This window comes from Triticum dicoccoides, chromosome 4B, assembly GCF_002162155.2.
Source record: "Triticum dicoccoides isolate Atlit2015 ecotype Zavitan chromosome 4B, WEW_v2.0, whole genome shotgun sequence".
In the NCBI taxonomy this organism is placed as follows: Eukaryota; Viridiplantae; Streptophyta; class Magnoliopsida; order Poales; family Poaceae; genus Triticum; species Triticum dicoccoides.
In genome coordinates, this window is record NC_041387.1 from 623,706,259 (window position 1) to 623,715,718 (window position 9,460).

General features: G+C 50.4%; 2 protein-coding genes across 2 annotated transcripts in view; one reads left to right on the top strand and one right to left on the bottom strand.

Moving 5' to 3' along the window:
- Positions 1 to 2,869: 2,869 nt before the first annotated feature.
- On the bottom strand, positions 2,870 to 4,080 carry LOC119294061. The gene is made up of 3 exons (XM_037572335.1): positions 3,846 to 4,080; positions 3,349 to 3,814; positions 2,870 to 3,260 (listed from the first exon to the last, which is right to left on the bottom strand). Exons 2-3 carry the CDS (start codon positions 3,799 to 3,801, stop codon positions 3,171 to 3,173), a joined length of 543 nt encoding a protein of 180 aa, XP_037428232.1. The 5' UTR covers positions 3,802 to 3,814; positions 3,846 to 4,080; the 3' UTR covers positions 2,870 to 3,170.
- Positions 4,081 to 7,005: 2,925 nt separating this feature from the next.
- Positions 7,006 to 9,460, top strand: part of LOC119292914 (molybdate transporter 1-like) — a 3,067-nt gene continuing 612 nt past the window's right edge. Inside the window, exon 1 of the mRNA XM_037571570.1 lies at positions 7,006 to 8,764. Within this exon, the coding sequence (XP_037427467.1) occupies positions 8,387 to 8,764 (378 nt within the window). The 5' untranslated portion in view covers positions 7,006 to 8,386. The remainder of the gene's footprint in view (positions 8,765 to 9,460) is intronic.

Here is a 9,460-nt window from a genome sequence, read left to right on the forward strand (position 1 = left end):
AGTTGGGAGGGAGGGGAGAGCTTGGGGTGGGGTGGGAAGTGGGAAGAGGACGCCACCGCCGGTGGAGAAGGAGGCAGAATCTTGGAGTTATTTACGGGTCCCTGCCACTGAGGGCTGAGGGCCAGGGCGCGGAGACCTGGATGGAAAGGTCGGTCGTCGTCGGGTCGCGAGAAAGGCGCGGCGTCTGGCGTCGCCGGCAAGCACGCCCGCCACCCCTCCTCCGGTTCCACTGCACTTGGCACATAATAAACAAACTCTCGTCTATCACCGTGCAAATCATTGTTTATCCCAAGTATAATCTTCTTTTTTTTGCGAATTTATTCCAAGTATAATCACACGCAATTGCACTTGTACTCCGTGTGTACTGTAAATACGAGCACAGGTCTTTAATTAAACCCAGGTAGTAGTAGTAGTCAGCTCCGTGGCAGTTTTGAGCTTCGACGAAAGCAGGTTCACCATTAACTGGTCTCTGCAGGGTCCAGGATAATTACCAACCAGCCCTATGATTGATTGACAACTGACTTTTTATTATTATTATTATTTGCGGGATGATTGACAACTGATTGCATGCAACCAGGGTACACTCTCTCCCTCCATCGAGAGAATTCAGGTGGTGTTTGGTTTTCTAGTCCTAGGACTTTTTCTAGTCACTGAGATTTTTTGAAAAAGGCTTTAAAGGAGGTGCTTCTAAGGACTTTTAGCAAAAAGTCTTAAAAAAGTCCCATCCTGATTGGTTTGCTAGGGATTTTTTTCTAGTCCCAGCACAAAAAAAGTTCCTAGAATCAAACACCCTCTCAGTCGGCCGGCGAAGACGACGGGGCCGAGAGCGAAAGCAGCAAAAAAGATCTCCGTGTACGCCGCGATGCTCGAATTATGCAGAGACAACCGCCGTTCGTGATCGACCGAGCGAGACAGATGCGCATATAAATTTCGGGACGGCGACAGTAGCGTCCTCGCTCCACACGCCAACCGCTACACGCCGTACGTACGTATGGGCCACCCCGGCCGTGCACCCACCGAGAATGCCCAAAGCTGCTCTGCCCTGCTGCCGACTGAGCCACCCGAAAGGAAAAACGGGTACGGGAGGCTGAAGCTCTTACGCATGGGCATTGCTTTTCCTGGCCGACCACCGCGGCCGTCGTCGCACGACGGAGCGGCGCCCCGGCCGGCCGGCTGGTCGGTTCTTCCGCTGCTGCGCGCTGCTATACTTGAAAATAATATGTAGAGCTAGTACTATTTGCGGATTGAAACAATTGCTGGCTACGATGATTCCGGCCTGAAATGCCGACATGGATCAACCACCGCTCTGTCAGGACCCTCGGGGCGCGGTCAGATCGCTTCATCAGTGCACCGGAGAATGTGCATCTTGTTCCACCGGGCTTCACCTTGAGCAGATAAATGTATGTACTACTCCTCCTATGTGCTTCAGAGGCCGGCGCGGCGCATCTCGAGCCCACGTACTCCCAGTAAGTATTGTTGGACGTACTACTGTACTGGGGATCTGTTACTCTTGCTGGTCAACCGTGTCTTGCAGCAGCGTTGTTTACCTGCCCCGAGTCCGTCCGAGAAGACGTATCGCAGAAGCTTCCAAGCTCACAGCTACTACTAGTACTGCTGGCATACGTTGCAGATATCAGTTCCCAAGCCACTGAACGCAGAAATTGATCATCGATCCTCCCAATATCTTAGTGTAGTAGTATCTGCGGCAGATCTAATCATGCACTCTTCGGTCGGTGTAGTCAGCTCCCATGCCATGCTCCCACTCTCCACTCTCTTTGAATGAAAGCAATGCATCTCCTCGGCCGGTCGGTCGAGCTAGCAATGGGATTAGGCCGGACTGCACGTTCGGTATGTCGCTCGGGCTCGAGATGTCAATGCTGCTGAATGCGACGTCTTTGTACACACATTATTACGCTGTCACGAGTGACAACCATCGATCGGTCCATGAACCGGGCAGCTTCAGAGTTGTAATTCTACACGATCCTGGCCAGATGATCAAATCCTAACACCGAGACGTAGACATACTCGCTGCCTCACGGGCTAGTAAACAAAAGCCCCCAGCTGCATGAAGATTATTCTGCTCTGCTCGACTCGACCTTTTTCCCTCGCAAGTGCAAAGTGATCGGGTCCTTTCTCCGAAAGAGGAGAGGAGAGACGGCGACGGCTGGGATGCCCGGCCGCGCCTGGCCCCTTGCAGAAAGGCTCCCTCCACCAACCACTGTATCCGTCATTTGTTCTGAATTTGTCAACTTTGATCTGAATTTGACAACTTGCTTGTTTTTGTTCTGCTTGTACGTACACCTTCAGATTGTTCAGAAGTTCAGATACCTCGCCATTCTAGTAGTGCAAAAGGTGTGTATTCGTCAGAGAGGAAACCAAGCATCATTCATGCGCAGCGCACAGCAAGAAGACAGGAAACTTTGTACAGCCAGCGAGCATGTCACGTATGATTGTGGAGCGAGACACAACTTTGTTATCCTGGAGCGCACGACGAGCAAGTAGATTTTCTTTTTCTTTTTTGAGGCAATGAGCAAGTAGTGTCCGTAGATTAAAGACTAGGCGGAAATGTGACGCAGAACAGAGGAACAATGCTGCACGGGAAAGAAAGTAGCGATTCTCCAGGCCCATCCAGCGCAAGCCCAACACACAAAGCCCAAGGCCTTATCCACATTCACACTTGGCAATAGCAATTTCTCAACAACAAAAAAAACCGTTTCCAAAAAAAAACTTGGCAGTAGCACTGCCACCACGGACACACCTGTCGCCTGTACTGTAAAGTACTATCATCACTTTCTATCCGTCTCCTCTAGCACGCTGTCACTCCCATTGTAGAGAAATTTTGCACAAGCTGGAAGTAAACACTTAGTAGTGCAGTGGAAGATGAAAATCCAATTGGCATATATAGCGGTGGTACGGAATTTGCAAACTTGAATTTACAATGTGGTGACGGTGACGAAATGAGCATAAGCAAACACACATGCAACGGCAGAGAAAGAGGCTGAACCCCGCCTGGTGTAGCTGGTTCCATTCGCCTCTTGCTTCTTCTCTGCCGTCTTTATTTCCGCTAGATTATGAAACCAATCGGTGAAACGAATTCAACTGATTCGCAGAAACTATCATCAACCTTGCGCAGGTGATGGATGGGCAGCAGCTAGATTCAATGGCATCTGCTAGACCATGTCGCTGATGAGCTGCACGTGGCTGCTCCGGTGCCTCTCCACGAACATCCTCGACGCGCCCGCCACCGTCTTCTTCCACGTCTGAGCAAGGACACCCAACAAAATGCAGCGTTAGCCGAGGCGATCGAAATTTGAGGTACAGAAATTTGAGGCCAGGTTGTTAGCTTACCCGCTCCAGCGCGGCGAGGAAGTGCGCGACGCCGGCCTCGTCGAGCCGCGCGCCCCGCTTGGCGCGCGCGGGGCCGCCGTTGCCCTTCCGCGCGGAGGAGGAGGAGGAGGCCGTGGTGGTGGGCAGCAGCAGCCCGGCCCTCCAGTCGGTGGACCCGCCGATGCTGCGCCGGCGCTTGGGCGGCGCCAGCTCCAGCCCCGCCCCGGACGCCGTACCGGAGTCCCTCGCGGAGAGCCCCGACGCGACGCGCCTGGACGAGCGCTTGCGGCGCAGCGCGAGGCTGCGGCGGGGCGGGGTTGGTCCCTGCTTGGCGGCGTCGTCGTCGTCGTCCGGGTCGGCGAACTTGCGGAGCAGCTCGTCCGAGGAGGCCTTGGCCACGTGCTGCACCGACACCGCCTCGCCACCGCCTCCTCCGGCCCCGCTCTGCGATGGCCGCGCCGGCGTCGTCGCCATTGGATTGGATTGGATTGGATTCGCCGGAGGGGGTAATGGCACAGTAGCCGTTGGGGAGCAGGTAGGAGGTCTGCGGAGTCAGGAATTCAGGATTGATTGATGGTGCGGGAGACCGGGAGGGGATGAGGAGGAAGAAGGGGCCGCGGGATTTAAGCGCGGGGAAGGCGAGGAGGAATATAGCCGTTGCGGAGCGCGGGTAGGTGGGATCCCACTTGGCCGCGACGCACGCTGGTGTGGTGCTGGTGCGGTCGTGGTCGGCACCTGTGAGCAGAGTGCATCGCTGGCCGGCCTCGTGGTCGTGGGCGTGAGCGCTTTTCTCTCCGCCGGCTCGAGCTCGATCGATCGTGTGGTCGTTGTGCTGTGTGTGACCACCATTTTCATTTGTCCCGTGACACCGGCGGGCAAAACGGAAGGGAATCTCCATCATCATCGCTCGTTGTCATCCACGGGATGCAGGCCGTTAGGCTAGATCTGCTGACCGGCTGGCCCGCGACGACGACGGCGGCGTAATAAATGACAGCACTGACGCACGCACAGCGCCCGTGAGCCGTGGAGGACGTACGTGTACTGCACACTTGCTCCGTCGTGCAACGAAAGTACCTTCTGCAGGCGAGTAACTCTGTCCCAAGTACACATCGTCGGGGGTAATAAACACAGCCAACGCAATGATCGAGTGTGTCCTCTCTTCTGTTCTGGTACAAAGACGTCACAAGCACGGGTGTGTTTGGCTCGTGCCCAACTTCACTCCTACCAAAAAAATATATTCTGATTAGGCATGCCAACACAGTGGCCGCTTGCCATGAGAGCAAGTACAATAGTAGGCTATAAGCCTGCTTGCATGGCACTTTTGCCTATGTGGAGAAGAGAAACATGAAAAAGGTAAAAAAAAACATTTAATGTGAGGAGAGAGATTGAGAGAAAGTGAGAAAAGTTTGTAACCTTATACTAACTCTTGATGACATGGCATGTTCATATAGCCAGCAGCTAGCTATACTATTATAGCTATACTATTATAGCTAGCTATACTATTATACTAAATATTGTGTCGTAATTATATTTTTAAAAATATTACCCAATCGGCCTACTGCTGACCGATTGGATCCAGTCGGCCTACTGCTAGCCGATTGCCCCCCAGTCGGCCCACTGCCGGCTGATTGGATCCAGTCGGCCCACTGCTGGTCGATTGACACCCAGTCTGCTTCCTCTAGGCCGACTGGTGCATGCACCCATTTATATGTTAAATACGTATTTGAAAAATGTTGAAGAAGTATTTGAAAAAAATGTTGATCATGCATATAAAAATGTTAATCAAGCATTTAAAAAAATATTGAACAAGTATTTTAAAGATGTCGAACAAATATTTGAAAAATGTTGAATAGGTATTTGAAAAATATTAAAGAGGCATTTAAAAAAATATTGATCATGTATATAAAAATGTTAATCAAGCATTTGAAAAAATGTTGAACAATTATTTGAAAAAATGTTGTTGCACTTGTTCAACATTTTTTTCAAATACCTGTTCAACATTTTTTTCAAATACTTCTTCAACATTTGTTGCAAATGCTTGATTAACATTTTTATATATACATGATCAACATTTTTTAAAATAATTCTTCAACATTTTTCAAATACCTATTCAACAGTTTTCAAATATTTGTTCAACATTTTCAAATACTTGTGCAACATTTTTTTAAATGCTTGATTAACATTTTTATATGCATGATCAACATTTTTTTCAAATACTTCTTCAACATTTTTAAAATACCTACTCAACAGATAGATGGGTGCATGCACCTGTCGGCCTAGAGGAAGCAGACTGGGTGCCAATCGGCCAGCAGTGGGCTGACTGGGGCCAATCGGCCAGCAGTGGGCCGATTGGATCCAATCAGCCGGCAGTGGGCCGACTGGGGGGCAATCGGTCAGCAGTAGGTCGACTGGATCCAATCGGTCAGCAGTAGGCCGATTGGCTAATATTTTCAAAAAATATAATTACGGCGTAATATTTCTGAAATTTAATATAAAAAATGTATTATTTAAAAAAATTAGCTAGAAATAACAGCGTGAAACGCGGTAATCCATGAGATTTCGCTAAAACATGTGATACAATTATTCAAGAATTTCGGCTGGAAATGACAGCAGAGGATGCAATGATCCAGGGCTATCATCAAACAGCAGCCAGGGACAAGTGTATATACAACTGAAAAGGTGCAGAACTATCCTATGATTGATGGACATCTAAGATTTCGCAGCCCCGAAGACCAGACCGACGATCCAGGTGAAGAGTGATCCGATTACCCACAAGAGCAGGAAGAACACAACGATACCAGCCAAAATGGTGAGGACTGGCGGGCCATCCGGAGAAGCGCTGGCGTCACCAGTGCTGCTCTGTTTTGAAACCTCGGTGCTAGGAGAATCTGAATCTGATGCAAACAGAGCCTTCTTTGGGTCTTCTGTCCTCAACCTTGTTGCATTCTGAAACCACCCGGAATTTCTTGCCAAAGGGTAAGGATGCCTGCAGTACAAAACAACTAGAGTGACATACTGATATAGGTTTCCTTGCCATTTCACTTAACATGGAGAGAACCGATGTGCGTATGGGCACAGATAGGTGCCCTTGCCTATTCACATTCAATTTCCAGGGCCCATTCTCTTAGCCTGCGCCGAGACAAGCAAAGAAGAAATGGAACCAACACAGGCACTGTCGTTCTTCAAAATAACAGCACTTGCTGCCATGAGCCAAAGATATAGCCAGAAATAACAGCGTGAAACGCGTTAATCCATGAAATTTGGCTAGAAATATGTGATACGATTATTCAAGAGTTTCGGCTGGAAATGACAGCAGAGGATGCAATGATCCAGGGCTATCATCAAGCATCAGTCGGGAACAAGTGTATATACAACTGAAAAGGAGCAGAACTATCCTAAGATTGCTGAACATCTAAGATTTCGCAGCCCCAAAGACCAGACCAACGATCCAGGTGAAGATCAATCCGATTATCCACAAGAGCAGGAAGAACACAGCGATACCGGCCAGAATGGTGAGCACTGGCGGCCCATCTGGAGAAGAGTCGGTGTCGCCAGTGCTGCTCTGTTTCGAAACCTCGGTGTTAGGGGAATCTGTCTCTGATGCAAACAGAGCTTTCTTCTTTGCTGCATTCTCGAACAATCCAGAATTTCTTGACGAAGGGTAAGGATGCCTGCAGTGCAAACCAGTGAGAGTGATAAACAGATAGGTGCCCTTGCCAATTCACTAAACATGGCAACAACCGATGCCATATGGGCTCTCTCCACAACCATGTCACCGCTCAAATATTTTCAAGTGGCATGCGGTTGCGCACAAAATGGACAACTGAAATTTCTAACATGTAGGTGATTCTTTTGCAGTTAGCAGTTATCCCAATTTTGCAAAGCCACAGATGACAGATTCGATCCACATATGTGCATCAGATAAGCCAAATAACAAAACTTATCTATACTACTATGTGGACTATGGTGTGTCAATTTTGAACTGAACTCAAGTGTCGATCCTATCAGTTGGTCTTCTAAATATAACGATTGAGAGCAACCGGTTTTGAGACAGACAGTAACGTGCTGCTCCCTCCACCGTGGTCTAGAAACATCACATCAACCTTCCTGTAAAAAGGGCCCATGCCTCCTGAGCCGTGCTGCAGCTTGAACTGAGTATGTTGGTCAGCAGAAAGCCGGTTCCAATCAATGGGGATTGCACTTATACAAATTCCTCCTTTGTAGATTCGACAATATTTTGCCTTGAATCATTTCGCAAGGCATTCTATGATCTTTTTTCCTTTTACCAAAAGCGGTATAAAATACTCCACATAACAGCAAGTTAGGTATTCCTAAGACTGATTGACCTCGATACATCATGAAGCACGGTATCAATCACTACGACATGTTAGGTATTTCCAAGACTGGCACAGCTGACTGGTTAGCAGGAAGGCATATGTGGTCAATTTTTTCAGTTCATCTCTACAGTACGAAATTACCAGACCCTACTACAGATACAGATCGCAGAACTTCACCCCTTCCCTTCCTTCCCCTGCACCCGTATCGGCAAAATGGGACGCCCGCACGGCAGCCGCAACTCCAAATACGTCAAGAAAGAAAGCGGCGGAGTAATAACTACTCCCTCCGTCCGGAAATACTTGTCATCGAGTATTTAACCAAAAACTACCACAATTCGCGGAAACGTGACAGAAAACTACCACTTTACGATTTTGTCCCGAAAACTACCACTTTTTTATTAATCCGTGACAAAAAACTACCAAGTGTGAAAACTGCTCGCTTTGCCTGGGTTAAACGCGAATCTGACTGCCCGACCCCACACATAAACGGGCTAAAAATGCAATCGGGTCCCTAGTTTTTTTTCAAAAAAGCAATCGGGTCCTCCGCCTCCTTCTCCTCCTCGTCGCCAGCACAGCCAACGCCACCAACATCGCCTCCGACATCACCAGTGAACCCAGCGCCACCAGCGTCGTCCCCTCCTGCTCCGGTGAACCCTGCACCACCAACCCAGGCGGCGAAGGTGGAGGGGCACTGGGCGGCGGGCCTCCTCTACGGCGTCCCCATGCCCGTCCAGCCCATGAAGACCATCGCCGCCGTCGCCCTCTCCGACGCCTCCTTCGGGGTCCCCGAGATGATGGCCGCCGGCATCCTCACCTCGGCGTTCGTATTCGTCCTCGGGGTCACCCGCCTTATGAAGCTCGTCTACTGGTTCGTGCCGCTCCCCGTCGTCCGCGGCATCCAGCTCGCCCAGGGGCTCAACTTTGCCATGGCCGCCGTCAAGTACATCCGCTACGAGCAGGACCTGGCGAAGAGCAAGTCCCTCGGTCGGCGCCCCTGGGCTGGGCTCGACGGCCTCGCCCTCGCCATCGCCGCCATCTTCTTCGTCGCCCTCGTCAACGGCGCTGGCGACGATCACAGCACCGCCGTCCAAGAAGAAGAAGTGGGACGAGATCGGGAGGAGGATAGCTCTTCTTCCCCATGCCCAGCCTCCTTCCCCAGGCCTTCATCGACGCGCTCCCCGTCTTCCTCTACCGCAACGTCGTTGTGGGTGGGGACGGCGGCAGGGGAAGGACCCGTTCGATGGCGAGCGATGGCGAGCAAGCTGCGGACGGCTGGGGAAGGAGGAGGCCGGCGACGAGGAGGAGAAGGAGGCGGAGGACCCGATTGCTTTTTTGAAAAAAAACTAGGGACCCGATTGCAGGCAAAGCGAGCAGTTTTCACACTTGGTAGTTTTTTGTCACGGATTAATAAAAAAGTGGTAGTTTTCGGGACAAAATTGTAAAGTGGTAGTTTTCTGTCACGTTTCCGCGAATTGTGGTAGTTTTTGGTTAAATACTCCTTGTCATCAAAATGAATAAAAAGGGATGTATCTAGATGTATTTTAATTCTAGATACATCCTTTTTTGTCCATTTGATGACAAGTATTTTCGGACGGAGGGAGTACTCTACTAATCAAGATGGCATTCCCTGTCTCCGGCCAATGCCCGTTGTTAGAAGGAACGCTAGGGTAAGGAAGGGGGCGAGGAGGGCATCATACGGCCGGCACGCACCTGGACCGACGGAGGGCGATGCGGGCGCCCCGGGGCGGGAGTAGAGAGGCCGAGGGCGAAGGGCGGAGAGACGGCAGGGTCGCGGC

What these genes read in the sequence shown, in the direction of transcription:
- LOC119294061 (XM_037572335.1), bottom strand. Translation starts at nt 3,801, where the DNA reads ATGGCGACGACGCCGGCGCGGCCATCGCAGAGCGGGGCCGGAGGAGGC. An exon ending in TCCTCGCCGCGCTGGAGCGG is followed by an intron (nt 3,261 to 3,348) that starts GTAAGCTAACAA and finishes GTCCTTGCTCAG; the next exon opens with ACGTGGAAGAAGACGGTGGC.